This window comes from Epinephelus moara, chromosome 21 (assembly GCF_006386435.1).
Source record: "Epinephelus moara isolate mb chromosome 21, YSFRI_EMoa_1.0, whole genome shotgun sequence".
Classification (NCBI taxonomy): domain Eukaryota; kingdom Metazoa; phylum Chordata; class Actinopteri; order Perciformes; family Serranidae; genus Epinephelus; species Epinephelus moara.
Window position 1 is genome coordinate 36,063,654 of NC_065526.1, and position 15,963 is coordinate 36,079,616.

Below are 15,963 nucleotides of genomic sequence, written 5' to 3' on the forward strand. Positions count from 1 at the left end.
AGTACATTGTCTTCACTGAGACAATTTAATTATATATGTAGTAATACATGTAGACCCCTTTTTTAGTTTTCAGGATCATGATTCATTTTTCCTTAAGGTGAATTGTTGGCAGTGTTTTTGGCATCGTGGCAGCTATTGAAAATGTTGGCATTGTACATTTCTGCAAATCACAGATATGTTATATTTGCACCTTTCATATGTATCATGTGTATAATTATAAAGTGACGTAGTAGATGAACTGACTTTGTCATCAGGAGGTGAAGGGGATGGAGGATGACGTGACAGAGGCGAGATGTCTGCCAAGCTGCAGATCATTGTTTGAGAGCAACAAATACTAGAACTGGTTGTGATATAGCGAGTCATTGCTACGTTTCCAGCAGCTTTTTAGGCATGGAAACAGGGTTGGAAATCAACACCAGCCAAACACTGGTAAAATGTGCAAGTAGCTGATAGATTTGCTTCACTCACCAGTAAAATAAAGAGTGGTTATCTATTTAGTGGCTGGTAGTGGTTCTTGAAATCCACCAGCCACAGTTGCAGACGGACAAAAGTGTTCATTTCCGGCCGTCAATGAAATGCAGTTGTTTTTTAATGAGACATCACTGCTTTTTCTGCTGAGACAGTTCCCCCCAAACTGGGTAATTTTACGAACCTTAACAGATTTCACAGTTTTTATTTTGGGATTTTCAGTCCTTTTTTGGCCAACTACAATTTGTTGGTGTGAAATAGCAGCAGGTGAAATAAGGCGAGATTTTTTTTTTGTCTGTTTTTATAGATAATACTTAACACACACATATAGTTAGGATTATTGATTTGACTGGGTATTAGCAATTCATGTTATAGGTCTGTCCAAAAAAAAAATAGACTTTTGGCTAGACCGCAGAGGCGAGGCCAACCTTATAAACCTGAAGGTCTGTCCATGAGTTAATTGAGTGTAGTGAGTGAGTGAGTGATTAAGCGATACCATTGGTCAGAGTAAGTAATGAAGTGTTGGTGTTTCCCCATTAGCCATTGCTCTGACGCTGACAGTACCATGTAGCATGATAGCATAGTGAAATTAGCAAGCTAACAGGCTAACTAGCCAGCCACCTGGGCAGAGGAAAGAGAGGATCCCTTCATCTATTTGTTTGAGGAACAGCTGTGTCTATATGACACAAACCTTACATTTATTTAGACGTTATTTACGTTTACATGTGACAGTGTCAGAACTAGTGCCGTCACCGTTATGGGGAGAAGGTGGAAACGAGACTGATTGAAATTTAAGTGAATATTACATGTTAGAATGTTGGAACAGGTACTGCCACAATAACAAAATGTTCCCTTTGGTAATTGGCATTGATAGGAAGTATTACAAACCATCTTTATAGGCAGAACTTGGCTTTGATAGTGGCCGATGGCTGTGCAGCCTTCACCAGTCATCCTGGGAGCTACATCAGCAGCTGAAGCTGAAGAGGGTAGAGAAGGGTTGTGTACAGCTTCAGAGAAAGCAGGTCCCTTTTGCTGTGTGACTGTGTCTAAGTGTACTGTTCTTCATTTTAACATGTATTTACATGAGTTTTTTGATTGGACTGCAACAACGGGGACAGCTCCCTGTTGTTAATGAAAAGTCCAGAAACAGTTTCAGATGCACATTACATTTATTCTACTGAACAAGACATGCTTAGGGAGACACCAGGCAGCAGGTGCCTCAGAAACTGATCTTTTTTGAGGAAACTTCACTCTCCATCAAGTCCTCTCTGAAACAAAAAAAGAAAATATAGGATAAATTGTAAGATGTGTTTCTGATTGAATAGTATTATTTCAATCCCTGTGTCATAAGGGATTGCACCAATATCGCCTATACTATTTGTCCTTTAGGCCCCTCAGAGTAGTATTCTAAATGTAGTAATAATATCCAATGCCCTGCTGAAAAACCACTGCCAAATAACAAAGACCAGCGTCTTGTTGTTGTACAGCTTGTGAACAAGATTTTTGCCACTGCGCGGTGACATTTTTTCTGTCAAGGGAACTTGCAAAGTATCAGATTTTTTCCAATTTCCGAATGTATGTGCTAGGAATGTATGATAAATTATTGGCTGATAATGGGACATTTCTATAATTATGCATTATTCCGATTATTAAAATTATAGCTGATAAATAGCGCCAATCACATGAGGCCAGACTGTTTTCATTGACTTAACAAGGCCAGCATCTACAAGTCCGACTCAGTGGGTGGTAGTACATGTACCTTTAAACTCTGGCTACGTGTGTGTGTGTGTGTGTGTGAGACACAGTTGTGGGTTTACCTACATTCAGTTTTAATGTGTGATTTGACTAGATAGCGCATCGCTATTCTACTTGGTGGTTGTAGGCTAGTCTGTCGTGGGTTGGTGGGATGACACCAGGGTGTGTTTATAAAAATGCAGCGCGATGATATAAACATTTCATACACCAGATGTAAGGCGGACCTGCCGACGCGCATTCAACCTGTTCACATGAATCAGCTGTCATTGTTTGTTTCTGTTAGTAGAGACTCCACTCTGCAGTGTAGTTTATATACTTTACTGAGAATTACAAAGTAACACTGGGCTTCATAATCTGTCTCTCTCTCACTGTTAACTATAAATTTGATACTGATTAAAAGTAATTTTACTTGAACATCCTTGTATTTATTATGTTCATCTGTAGTGTGGGAATATATGGGGGCAGGGGCTTTGAGGGTAGGCTATTTGACAATACCCCAGAAAATCTCCCTCTTTTTCACAGCCTAATGTTGGCAGGTAGTAGAGAGTCACAACTGTTCTTTGTTTTTCTGTTTCTTGTCAGGGCTATGGAATATTAACTCATCCATACTTTCTCACTACATCTTAGCCTTTCTTACCCGCAGGTGTACATTAACTACAGGTTTTACACTTCTTTTTCAAAAAACAAAAATGTGGAATTATTGGTTATCATATTGGTTATTGGCCATGAGAAGCAGGTAATTATCAGTTATTGGTATCAGTTGAAAAAAATTCATATTGGTGCACCTCTAGTAGGTGCAATATGTGTATACTGACCTTTAACCCCACCTCACGGCTCTTGGCACGTAGCTTGTTGACCTGAGACTCGGCGATGTCGGCCCTCTCTTCGGCTTCATCAAGCTCATGTTGAATCTTGCGATACTTGGTTAGATTATTGTTGGCCTGTTCCTCCTGAAGAACAAACACAACATGTATGGTACTTATAATATATGCTCAGATAATATATAGTTTCACTGGTAAGATCTTAGTTTTGCATTTAAATCTTACTTACAGCCTCTTCCGAAGCCCTCTTATAGGATTTGACCTTAAGCTGCAGCTTGTCCACCAAATCTTGAAGACGTACTAGATTTTTTCGGTCTTCTTCTGACTAAATTGTGCAAACAAGTAAATAATAATATGTACATATTGATTCTGAATATAATATCCAAAGCATAAACAGGCTTTGTTCCAGATTCAAAGTTACCTGATAGGTAATCTCCTTGATACGTCTTTCATACTTTTTCACTCCCTTGTAAGCCTCACTGGCCTTTTTTTGTTCATTTTCCACCTCATTTTCAAGTTCCTTGACCTGTAGAATGTTGTCAAAACAAAAGTCAGCCAGCACCTCTGCGCTTCACCTAGAGCAGCTATTGACTTTACATATTTGAGTGATGCAAGAAGCCAAAGAGCCAACTTATACTCACCCTGGCCTCGAGCTTCTGCAACTGCTTTCTTCCTCCCTTCATGGCGATCTGTTCAGCTTCATCCAGACGGTGCTGCAGGTCTTTGATGGTTTGCTCCATGTTCTTCTTCATACGCTCCAGGTGAGCACTGGTGTCCTGCTCTTTCTTCAGCTCCTCTGCCATCATGGCAGCATCAGTAATGGCCTTCTTGGCCTTCTCTTCAGCATTTCTGCACTCTTGTACTGCATCTTCTACTTCAGTCTGAAGCTGGGCAGTATCAGCCTCCAGCTTCTTCTTTTGATTTATCAGACTAGTATTCTAATTTGACAAAGTAAATTAATAATTAATAGTGGTATTTCCATTGTGAAAACAGTGAATGTAAAACAAACACACTAGAATGTATTGATGATTGCTGCATCTCACCTGTGAGTGCAGTAGCTGCACCCTTTCACTAACGTCCAGCAGCTCTTGCTCAGCAAGTTTGCGACTTCTCTCAGCTTGCTCCAGAGCAGCCCTGAGCTCCTCCACTTCGGCCTGAAGCAGGTTGTTGCGTCTCTCAACGATAGCAATGTTTTCCTTTAGATCATCATTGGCTCGAAGAGAGTCATCGAGCTGGAGTTGAGCATCCTGGAAGAGTGGGACATTTATTGTGCAGCAAGGTAAATCAATTAATAACATACTATGTCAGGTGTTCTTTAAAAAAAAATGCAAACCTTCAGATGTGCATGAACAGCCTTAAGTTGTTTCTGAGCCTCGGATGCCTGCCTGTTGGCCTGGCTCAGCTGAATCTCCATCTCATTGAGGTCTCCCTCCATCTTCTTCTTCAAACGGAGGGCCTCATTCCTGCTTCGAGTCTCGGCCTCAAGAGAGCTCTGAAGAGTATCCACCATACGCTGTTGGTTTCTCTTTGCTTGCTCCATCTCTTCATCTTTTTCAGACAGCTTGCGCTCAATATCAGCCTTAATCTGGTTAAACTCAAGCTGGGCTCTGAGAATCTTCCCTTCCTCATGCTCCAGTGAGGCCTGTCATGAAATAAGAATGAAAATGAAATATATTTCAAGTTATTACCAATATTAAAAAATGTTCTTAAGGTTCACCATGAGCACTTTGAATTCATCACACCTCTGCTTCCTCCAGGGCTGTTTGTATCTCAGACTTCTCTTGTTCCAATTGTTTTCGCATCTTCTCAAGTTCATGAATGCTCTTTCCACTCTCACCAATTTGCTCAGTGAGGTCAGATATTTCCTCTGAGAAACAAAATGTAACATTATCACTGGTTTACCCATGACAACAAATTCTTCAATGGAGGCGTGAGCTGGTGTCACCCTTACCCTGCAGATTCTTATTCTCTCTCTTCATGGTCTCCAGATGTTCAAGAGATTCTTCATAGGAGTTCTTTAGTTTGAAGAGCTCAGTGCTCAGAGACCTGGCTTCCTTCTGAGAGCTCTCCAGCTCTGTTTGAGACTCTTCATACTTCTGTTTCCATTCTGCCAAGATCTGAAATATGTGTGCTTCAAGGTCAATTACACTGTCATTCTTCAACTAAAAGAGTAAAAATGCCAAATGATTTTTAAATTTAACCTTGTCAAAGTTTCTTTGCTTCTTGTCCAGAGCAGCAGCAGCAGCATTAGACCTCTCCACATCCACCATGAGATCTTCAATCTCATTCTGCAGCCTGTGTTTGGTCTTCTCCAGAGAGGAACATTTAGCATTCACTGCTTCAACAGCCTCCTCGGCCTCCTGCAGACGCTGAGCCAGCTTCTTTCTGCATTATGACAGAATTCATTCATGGTTAATTGCTTTTAAACTTTGCCAAATTGTTGGAGTGAAAATACATTTTTACTCACTTAGCCTCCTCTAGTTCCTCAGTTCTCTGGATGGCATCAGTTTCGTACTTAGTTCTCCACTGAGCCACCTCAGAGTTGGCCTTGGACATGCTGCGCTGAAGTTCAGCCTTGGCCTCCTGCTCCTCCTCATACTGCTCCCTGAGCAGGTCACAGTCATGACGTGCAGACTGCACTGCATGGGCTAAAGCATTCTTGGCCTGAAATGAAAGCATATCTCAGTGCATCTTTATACCAACATCTGTACCAAGTTCTCACTGGTATTTGGTTGCTACCTTGACTTCCTCCTCTAGCTGTCTTTTTAGGTCTTCAAGTTGTTGAGTGTAGGACTGTTTTCCTCTGGTTAGTTGAGACACCAGGGAATCCTTTTCCTCAAGCCTCCTTGAAAGTTCACCTAATTTTGATGGAAGAGCCAAATGAGTACTTCATAATATCCCACACAAAACACACTGCTTAAATCAAAATCATACCATTCTCAGTCTGAAGCTTTGCTTTCTGCATGGTGAAGTCATTGATGGTACGCTGTCCTTCCTCTGCCCTTGTTTTATATTCATTCATCTGGTCTTCCAGAGACCGGCACATTTTCTCCAAATTGTTCTGGAAAGAAAAAACATTAACACTGGCACATGACCTACCTCAAAAATATAAAAGGTGGTTTAGACTAACAAAATAAAATGTTCATCAACCAGTAGGTAGAAAAAAGCTTAACAAAATGTTATACCTTTGTCTTAACAATCTGCTCCATATTGGAGACGACATCATCCAGCTCCAGTCTGAGCTCACTCTTCTCCTTCTCCAGTTTCTGCTTGACTCTCTGCAGGTTGTCGATCTGCTCTCCCAGATCAGCAACACTGTCAGCTTGTTTCTTCCTGAGAGTGGCAGCAGTGGCTTCATGCTGCAGAGTGGCCTCTTCAAGGTCTCTGCGGAGTTTCTGGAACTCAGCCTCCCTCTTCTTGTTCATCTCAATCTGGACAGTTGTTGCTCCACCAGCCTCCTCCAACCTCTCACTGATCTCCTCCAGCTCTCTGGACAAGTCTGCTCTCTGCTTCTCCACCTTGGCTCGGGCAGCTCGTTCTGCCTCAAGCTCTTCCTCCAGCTCCTCAATGCGGGCCTAGACCAAAATCAGCATTAGCCAAATATCACATCCTTGAAAACTGACTATCTTCTTCTTATTTAATATTACCTGTAACTCCTTCAATTTTTTCTGGAGCTGGGCACTCATCACTTGTTCATCTTCTATTTTGCCATTGAGTTGGCTGATTTCAAAATCTTTCCTGTGGGTATAGAATAATGAAAAATGTACCAGCTGACACTAAGTTTTAAATCTATTCATGTGTACACAAATGTTGTTTTCATGTTACTTTTTCAGCCTCTCTTCGAGTTGCTGCTTGTCATTTTCCAGGTCCATGACACACTCATGAGCTAACTTCAGGTCTCCCTCAAGCTTTCGTTTTGCTCTCTCAAGATCCATGCGTACTTTCTTCTCTTGCTCTAGGGACCCTTCAAGCTGTAGTGGATGATAATTACAGCCTTTCGGTTTAATTTATCCACAATATTCAGTGTTTGTATTTAAGTGACAGTGAAATATGCCAACACATCCTTGTTTATGTTCTTACATCATCAACTTGCTGCTCCAGCTTAACCTTGGCCTTCGTCAGAGTATTGACTTTGTCTTCTTCACTCTGCAGATCATCCAGTGTTTGCTGATGAGCTTCCTGTAAGGCTTTCTTTTCCTTTGTCAACTTAGCAATGATTTCATCCTGAGCAGCCATCTCTTCGACCAGGTTCTTCACCTGTTGCATGTAAAATTTGAATTTTCAGTCAAAAATCCCAGACCCATGTGCCAATTTCTATACAACAGAAGTAATAATTCATATGAAAAAGTTGCCATTTTAGAGCATGAACAATCAGAGAAGCCTTAAAAACATTGTCTGTAAAGCATATCTCAGTTTTAATAGTACCTTGTTCTCAGTGGCGTGCTTCTCTTTCTCCACTTTAGCCAGAGTTAACTCTAAGTCATCAATGTCTTTCTTCAGCTCAGAGCACTCATCCTCCAGTTTCCTCTTCTTAGCAGTCAGTTCAGCATTCAACTCCTCCTCATCCTCTAGTCTCTCTGACAGCTCTTTGATTTTTGCCTCCAGCTGGATCTTGCTCTTGATCAGCCCCTCGCATCTTTCTTCAGCATCACACAGATTATCTTGCTCCTGTTATTATTTTAAAGGTACAGCATTAGACATGAGCTGACTTGGTTTGATTTTGTTATTTGTTATGCTGACAAATTGTAAACATACAGATTGAACTTGAAGCTGCAGGTCATTCTTCTCTTGGAGAAGAGAGACCATTTTTTCTTCGAGTTCCTTCTTGCGGGCTTCAGATTTTGCGTAAGCCTCTTTTAGTTTGGCAAACTCTTCCTTCATGTTGGCCATCTCCTTTTCAGTCTCTGCTGATTTCAATAGAGGTTTAATCTTGAAGTACAGCTTCATCCAGGGCCAATTTTTGACCCCCATGAAGGCACGGATGTTCCACTGGATCACAAGTAGTGCGTCCCTGTGGACATTGATTCATAAAGATGTTATAATGTTGCAGAGCAATACAAGTGGTACAATTAGTCGTTTTCTGCATGTACTGTACTTGTTATTTAATACAAATTTATCTGTATTTAGTATGCACATTAAGTCAGTCCTCAGTATGAGAAATGAAAGGTCACCTTTAAATCTGTGAAGGCACCTGGAGAATACCTTTGTATCATTCACTTGATTTAGTTTGTGCCTAATTCAGTAATTCTGGTATAGTGAGATATTGATGCAGAAAGCCATAATCTTAAATGCCACCTTGAATCTTTTTCATTCCACTGACCCTGCTTGTGCCCATGATAATGAAATCGATTGGATTTTTATTAATTTTGTGCACATACCTGCGTTCTACAATTTTCTGGAATTCAATTCTTGCCAGAACACCTCGTGACCTTGCCTGGATCCTGGTGATGATGAGAGCTAAGCGGTCATCTCTCATCTCCTCTAGCAGACCAAGCAGCCCAGCTTTAAAGAACACCTGATTTTTGCAAACAGTAGCAAGCACAAATTACCCACATGGAGAGTGTGTATGTGCGTTCAAGATAATGGTTCAGACCTAGTCCATTACAAAAACCTTACTGAATGTTATCACATAGATAGTTATATTTTGAATTAAAGGAGGTGTAGCTGAAAAAAGAGATCTAACAATTGCCTATAATTGTAGAATTGTGGTCAATTGAAAATGACAAAAAAAAAACAAAATACTATGTCACCCTGGACATTTTCTTTTTACACTGAGACATATGCTAATGATACATGCCAAAATGTATTTCACTAATGCTTACCTTGGTGTGTCCGAGTCTGTACTGAGTATGGTCTATATCCAGGGAGCCCAAAAGCTTCTCTGAAGCTTTTTTGTTATCAATGAACTGTCCTTCAGGGATAGCACTTGGATTCAAGATGCGGTATCTTTGTGATGAAGATAAAGAATAATTTTTGTTATATTTAATGTTTTATAAAATATCAGACTACCAAAATATGTTAAACTAAATATTTATCACTGGTAATTAGTAGAATGGTTTATTAGGTGACAAACAAAAGCAAAAGTTAAGAAGGGATACATAACAAATGCAAACAGGGCATGAAGATTCCCTATATGGTTTCAACAGTATCAAAATTATGTGAATCATATGCTGTGGTCTTTACAGTCACCGGATCTCGACCAAATTGAACACATATTGGAGATTTTTGGAGCAACGAATTAGACACCAGTCTTCGCTACATCATCAAAATATTAAATGAGGGAATATTTTATGGTAGAATGGTTTCCATCCCTTCATCTGTGTGCTCAGAGAATCTATGACAAGGCGCCTTGAAGCTGCTATGAAGACTTTTTTTTCCTTTAATTTGTCACCCATCCATATATCTGACAAACACCTCTGTTTGAAATCTCCGTAGAGGATCCTGTTTGGGAAGCCCTTTCTGCAGATCCTGATGCCTTCCAGCACACCGTTACAGCGTAGCTGGTGCATCACCAGAGGGTTCTCCATGGCCCCAGGAGTTTTGGTCTCATTGGGGATGATGCAGCGTACAAAGTGAGGGTGAGTCGACCTCAAGTTGGTCATCAGCTTGTTCAGGTTCTCCTGTGGAGGTAATTAAAACCAGTTTAGGTGATTATTGTGACACATAAGCATCTCTTAATTATCAATGTAAAATTAAAGGAGCTATATGTAAGAAATCTAAAGCAAATAGTCGTAAAATCATCATTGGCCTGTTGCACCACCCCCCACCGTCTACCAGTCATGCAGTCAGTAGAGTCTCAGCATCAGTTAAAGTTACAACTGAGCTACAGCAGCACAGCAAGCAGCATTAGCAGTGTCCCAGTACATAGCATTAGCAGTCTCCTCAGCTGTATCCTGGCAGCAGCGTTAGCAGCAGAGAAGCCGGACTTGCTTGAACAGTCAGCTGGAAAACCGAAGATCAAGGACGCGGCGACGCGGCCCTGCCAAGACAGCCGCCCATGGGCAAACAAATCAGTCCAGCAACCTCGAATCTGTAGGGGAGCGGACACGACTCGCGACAGTATTTTGAATTTGAGTGCAGTAACCATTTTGGCCACATTCTTACATACAGCGCCTTTAAGTGTCGGTTGCACTGGTTTGTGTATAAATTAGCCATTTACACATATTTATGTGTTTTTACTAACCCTGTGCAAGGCAGACACAGTTTGGAAGGATGAACCCTTCTTCTTGCTTCCTCCTTTGCCTTTTCCACCTTCAGCTAATAAACCAATAACAAACTCATTAGACTGCATTTCCAGACACTGGAATAAATTATTCAATTTGACAGTTCTCACTATGACACATTTGATAAAATATTGACATTCCCAGTGGAGGTCAGGGCAATACATTGGGTTTATTCATACCTGAATCAGCTCCTGCATAATTTGCAAAGAGGGTAGCTAACAGCTTGAGATTAGACTTCTGGTAGAGTCCAACAACGGTCTCATTCAGAGGATCCTTGTTCTTCACCAGCCAGTTGTTGATATTATAATCAACAGTTCCAGCATAGTGCATCAGGGCAAAATGGGCCTCTGCTTTCCCTTTGACAATTCTGGGCTTCTGGAAATTGGCAGATTTCCCCAGATGGTTGTCATAGAGCTTAGCTTTAAAGGTGGTATCAGAAGCTTTGGGGAACATGCACTCCTCTTCAAGGATGGACATGATACCCATGGGCTGAGGGGACAAAAATATTGAAAAAAACAATCACAATATTTTCAGTCAATCTTTATGTTTGTCTGGACATGTAATAGTCCAGTATCTCACCTTTTCAATCAGGTCAATGCAGGCCTGCAAGTCCATCCCAAAATCTATGAAAGTCCATTCAATGCCCTCTTTCTTGTACTCTTCCTGCTCCAGCACAAACATGTGGTGGTTGAAAAACTGTTGCAGTTTTTCATTGGTGAAGTTGATGCACAGCTGCTCAAAGGTGTTGAACTGTAATTAAAAAGGACCACAGTATGAGGCATTATGATTTCTGCTTAACCAAAGACTTCTTCATATAGCATGTGTATTCTTTTCACAAACTTACATCAAAGATCTCAAATCCAGCAATGTCCAGTACACCAATGAAGTACTGACGGGGCTGCTTGGTGTCCAGGGACTGGTTAATTCTCACCACCATCCACAGAAACATCTTCTCATATACTGACTTAGACAGTGCACCCACCGCATAGTATACCTAACAAGGAAATATGAGTACACCTTACTTTGATTTTCTGGACCTTATTTGGGAATTGAATTGAAACGTTGATATTCTCTCACCTGAGCGACATTTTGTCCCTTGGTGACCCACTCATTTCCTACTTTGACTTTAGGGTGACAGAGACCTTTGATGAGGTCGGCAGAGTTCAGGCCCATCAGATATGCAACTTTGTCAGCAACTGTTGAGAAGTTATGGTATTAATTCAGTCATTTCTTCATTTAAGGTCCTCATCATTATCTTATCCTCGATTCCTTCAGCACTGTTGTAGTTTGTGTCAAAAACCATCTCTCACCTTCAGTGCCATCAGCCTCAGCCTGTTCCTCTCGCTGCTTCTGCTTGAACTTCATATTGCCATGATGCATGATGGCACCAGTCAGCTTGTAAATGCCATTCTTCTCCTCTTGAGTGAAACCCAGCACATCAAAGGCGTCCTGAAAAAGGTATAAGATCAAAAATTCATTTCTGGCATAGTAAAAGTTGATGTATAAATCTATATTTGATTTAAAGATTCAGCTCACATCAGTGGCCATCAGCTCTTCAGAATCATTGATGGAGGCTACTGTCGTCTCTCCTTGGGAGATGAAGGCGTAGTCATAGGGGTTGTTGGTAATAAGCAACATTTCTGTGGAGAGAATGACAAAAAAGTGTTATAAAATATCTTACTGTATTGAAATACAGTAATAACTTTCAATGGCTCTTGAGATTAACAGCAATTTTGTCAGTTATATACCCAGAAGTTCTGGCTTTTGCTGAGACAAGATCTGGTAGAAAATGTGGTAGTCCCTCTCAGCTTTGAGCTGGAAGGTCACACGAGACTTCTCCAGGAGGTCTGTGAGAGAAATCATTGTTATTGTGATGCATATTGTGGTATATAAGTTCATAAGTAAGAACTTAAAATTTGCTACATAAACCATGTTACCTACAAGTTTCAATATCAGCAGAGGCCAGCTTTCCTCGGTTGTCAAAATGAATGCGGATAAATTTACCCTAAGAGGAAGAGAGCCACTCATTTTAGTCCAGTTGATTCCCTTTAATTCAGTAATTAACATTTGCAATCCCACAAACACTCACAAATCTGGAGGAGTTGTCATTCCTGATGGTCTTGGCATTCCCAAAGGCCTCCAGAGCAGGGTTAGCCTGAATGATTTGATCCTCCAGGGTACCCTGAGTTTGTCAAATAAAGACACTTCAGGGTTACTGCCACTTTGAGGTAGAACTTGACTGACCTACGTATTTAAACTGAATAATTTACAATTGATGTTTTGATTGTATTATATTAAGAACTATGTATGTAATACACACCTTCTTTTCAGCAGCTTGGTCTTTCTTCGCACCCGGAGCAGCAGCAATGCTGGCAAAGTACTGAATGACACGCTTGGTGTTTACAGTCTTTCCAGCACCAGATTCTCCACTGAAAGAGAGACAGAAAGTTTTAGTCCAAGTTCCATAACCATTAACTACTGGAGAGATTTTTTTTTTTTCCTCTGTGTAACTTACGTGATAAGGATTGACTGGTTTTCTCTGTCTGTCAGCAGAAGAGATTTTCAAATTATCAGTGAAAAATGGAATGACATCAGAGCTTTTGAACAAAATGAAGGCTAAAATAGATGTTTTACCTGTCAGCATGTACTGGTAGGCATTGTCAGAGATGGAGAAGATATGAGGAGGAGCTTCACTCCTCTTCTTTCCTCTGTAGGCAACAACCACCTCTTGGTTGTAGACTGGCAGCCACTTGTAGGGGTTGACAGTCACACAGAAGAGCCCAGAGTAGGTCTGCCATAGTAAGAGAAGAGTAACAGATAATAGAAAGACACCATAATGCATCAATTAGTCATAAGGATGTTGCTCATTAATCAGTGCTGTATCAATGAAGGTAAAGTTTTATGTTACAGATTTAGTGTCTTACGTAAATCATCCATGCTGCATAACGCTCTTTGAGGTTAAACAGCACAGCAGGCTCATGGAGGAAGGTGAACATCGCCATGTCTTCAATTTTATCAAACTTTGGTGGGTTTTGAGGGTGTATATCACACTCCTTCACTGTCACAGTCTAGGAAAGAAAATAATACATTTTAGAGTCAAATTGGTCGTAACCTTACCAGATGCTTCTCAAGAAATGTGTACATCAGCATTCTGCTGCACAACATGAAATGTATCTACCTTTCCAAATTCAGTTTGAGCAGTGACTTTGTCACCGTCACGACTTGTGATGGAAGCTCTGACGTACTCAACCTGTGGGTCAGGAACGAAACATTCCTTCTTCATGTCAAATGGACGAGTCTGGGCCTCCAGACGCTCCTTGTCTGACTTTCTTAGAAAAGAAGCAGCTGTCCCAAACTCTTTCATGGCGGCGTCACCCATTTTTTAACCTGTTACAAATTTACAAATGTTGAGCCATGAATGATGACAGTGTTACTATTAACATACCGGTATAGGCAGCATTCAGATTTATTACACAGTGTGTACAACAGGACTTATGTCATAACTTTTCATGCAATACATTCGCCATCAGCACACCACATGTGCAATAATGACAAGTTACCAGCACAGTACTACAGTGCAAGTATAAACTGTCTTTTTAGTATGCAACTGACTTTTAAATCATGTCTCAGTTGAACTTCAACAACTGTACATAAACAACATTGACTGTAAGTCCTGACTAAAGTTGAGGGTATGGTCATCATGATTTAAGACTTCTCAGATAGAATCAAAAGTGGCTTCTACCTGGGGTTGGTTGGTGTTCAAAGGAAACGATGGTCAGTCAGGATCTTGCTGTTCAAATCAGGTTACAGAAAAAAACATTATTGCATTACAACTACCATACTATTACCATGTGTTCACACCAGCAAAGAACATGATTTACATGTGAAATATATTACTTAAAATTACACAAAACATTTTCTATTTACTTCACCATACCCCAGATATAACTGTTTTGCTTACCTTTGACTCTCAACTTAAATCGAATGAAGAGATGCAGCCCCGTGTCTGCAACAGCCGTCCCTCCACTAATAAAGGTTGTTTATCCACCAAATATGGGATGAATTTTTGGAGAAAGGATTCACTGCTGCTATTTGTTGCTTTCACCTTGTGACAAACAAGGGGAGGACAATACATGGTACAATAAAAGGGGTGGGGAAGAGGGGGGGGGGTCAGGGACAGGCTTGATATCAAGTGACTCTTCTTTTATTCAGATAAATTATAACAGGTTGTTTTATTTATATAATGTCTCACTAGCTACTGACTTCATTCAATTAAGTCTCAAGTGATTTTATTGTTTCAGTATTTAGCTTTGTAGTTTTTGACTTCTATTTTATATATTATACTTTTATTTAGTATTTTACATATTAAAGAGTAATTCTCTGAAAGGCCATTTAAATGTTTAATTCAAATTGTGTTAAACCCTGTCTTGTTTTGTGAAGTAAGGTTAATTATTATGTTTTAATGATGAATGGAATGAACTGGTGAGCTTATAATATTAACCTGTTATGGTTATGCAGTATATTTTGATTTGGGTAAGATAATGAAAACTGGAAAAACTAAAACATGGCAAGGTTTCAAACAGCCAATTTAAATTCACATTGTGGAGAAAAAACAGAATCCATTTCTGTGATTCTTCCTTTCCTCCTTAGAGCACCAGTCGATTCAGTGTTTCTCTTCTAAATCTCAAACAGACGGGTGATAGACAAGAAAGATTAATGTCTTTATACGATTAGCTCTTCAAACATTGTGCTTTGAGAGCAGCTCTGGACTTGCCATGTTAACACTCTTAATCAAAAAGATAAAGTTCAGTGAAGGTCAGTCATGTGAAGGAGAAATTTCTACAGCCTCTGCTGAGACAAGTGTGGCAGCTGTTGTAGAGTGAGAGCTAAGGTCAGGGACTTTGAATTATCACTCATCACTGTTGTGCCCAGCTAGGTCTACACCCTTTGTCTCATGGTGTCGTCATGGCATTGTTCCCTCTCCTTTGGCCTTGAGGACAAAGATAACCCTGTGAAATTCTTGACTGGATTTTTTCTCTCTGATTGTGAGGGGCAGCGGTATAGCTTAAGTGCAGTATCTGATATCATGATGGATGAAGGGTAACAGGTGCATGGCACTGAAAATATACCTTTACCCTTTATTATAGACCACACGTTGCATACATTTTTCATTTTCATCCCATTATTGAATGTAATATTTGATGGTGGTGGTTTGAATTCATGCAGTATATACAAAGTGATTTCCTTTTGACTCCCTGCCATAGCCTTTTCTCAGTTTACAGTTATGGAACATGCATCAAAACACATTCAAGTAACCACTGCTTTGAGGAGAAATTTTTTTGTTTGTTTTTTTGTCCTTCTTTCATAGAATATAGATATCTGTCCACTCTTAGCCCTTAACAGTTGAAGCCATTTATGCTCCTATAAAATAAGAACGAGTGGACCTTGTAAGAGTTGATCAGAAATTGCTTTCACATCGTTGGCCTCATTCTCATTCTCAGCTGTCCAGATCCCTGTGGAAACCTTCTGATTTGTGTCTCCTTCCTGGCTTTCATCCCCTTCTTACTGTTTTGGAACAGAGTTGTAACCAGACTCCTCTAAGGTGAGGCCAACTGTTGACAGCTCAAATCTTTGATGGAAAGAACGAGTGGTGTCACCTTGATATGATATTATTGCTGCTGTCTGCTAATTATTCA

The 15,963-nt window shown here is 40.3% G+C and overlaps 1 protein-coding gene across 1 annotated transcript; it reads right to left on the bottom strand.

Annotated features, from left to right (window-relative positions):
* Positions 1–1,627: 1,627 nt before the first annotated feature.
* On the bottom strand, positions 1,628–15,755 carry LOC126383289 (myosin-7-like). Its single transcript, XM_050033803.1, has 35 exons — positions 13,446–15,755; positions 13,192–13,335; positions 12,588–13,058; positions 12,357–12,449; positions 12,209–12,272; positions 12,016–12,114; positions 11,804–11,907; positions 11,578–11,716; positions 11,345–11,463; positions 11,112–11,261; positions 10,847–11,017; positions 10,447–10,756; positions 10,228–10,301; positions 9,459–9,664; positions 8,867–8,990; positions 8,423–8,559; positions 7,800–8,055; positions 7,470–7,712; positions 7,125–7,301; positions 6,870–7,015; positions 6,692–6,782; positions 6,230–6,619; positions 5,979–6,105; positions 5,784–5,902; positions 5,512–5,708; positions 5,246–5,429; positions 4,996–5,161; positions 4,787–4,911; positions 4,378–4,686; positions 4,088–4,291; positions 3,686–3,982; positions 3,466–3,570; positions 3,274–3,369; positions 3,039–3,173; positions 1,628–1,736 (listed from the first exon to the last, which is right to left on the bottom strand). The coding sequence occupies exons 1-35, from the start codon at positions 13,644–13,646 to the stop codon at positions 1,716–1,718; spliced, it is 5,994 nt and encodes a 1,997-aa protein (XP_049889760.1). The 5' UTR covers positions 13,647–15,755; the 3' UTR covers positions 1,628–1,715.
* Positions 15,756–15,963: the final 208 nt, after the last annotated feature.

What these genes read in the sequence shown, in the direction of transcription:
- LOC126383289 (XM_050033803.1), bottom strand. Translation starts at nt 13,646, where the DNA reads ATGGGTGACGCCGCCATGAAAGAGTTTGGGACAGCTGCTTCTTTTCTA. An exon ending in TACGGAGATTTCAAACAGAG is followed by an intron (nt 8,991 to 9,458) that starts GTGTTTGTCAGA and finishes TTCATCACAAAG; the next exon opens with ATACCGCATCTTGAATCCAA. An exon ending in TGCAGCTTCAAGTTCAATCT is followed by an intron (nt 7,713 to 7,799) that starts GTATGTTTACAA and finishes AAATAATAACAG; the next exon opens with GAGCAAGATAATCTGTGTGA.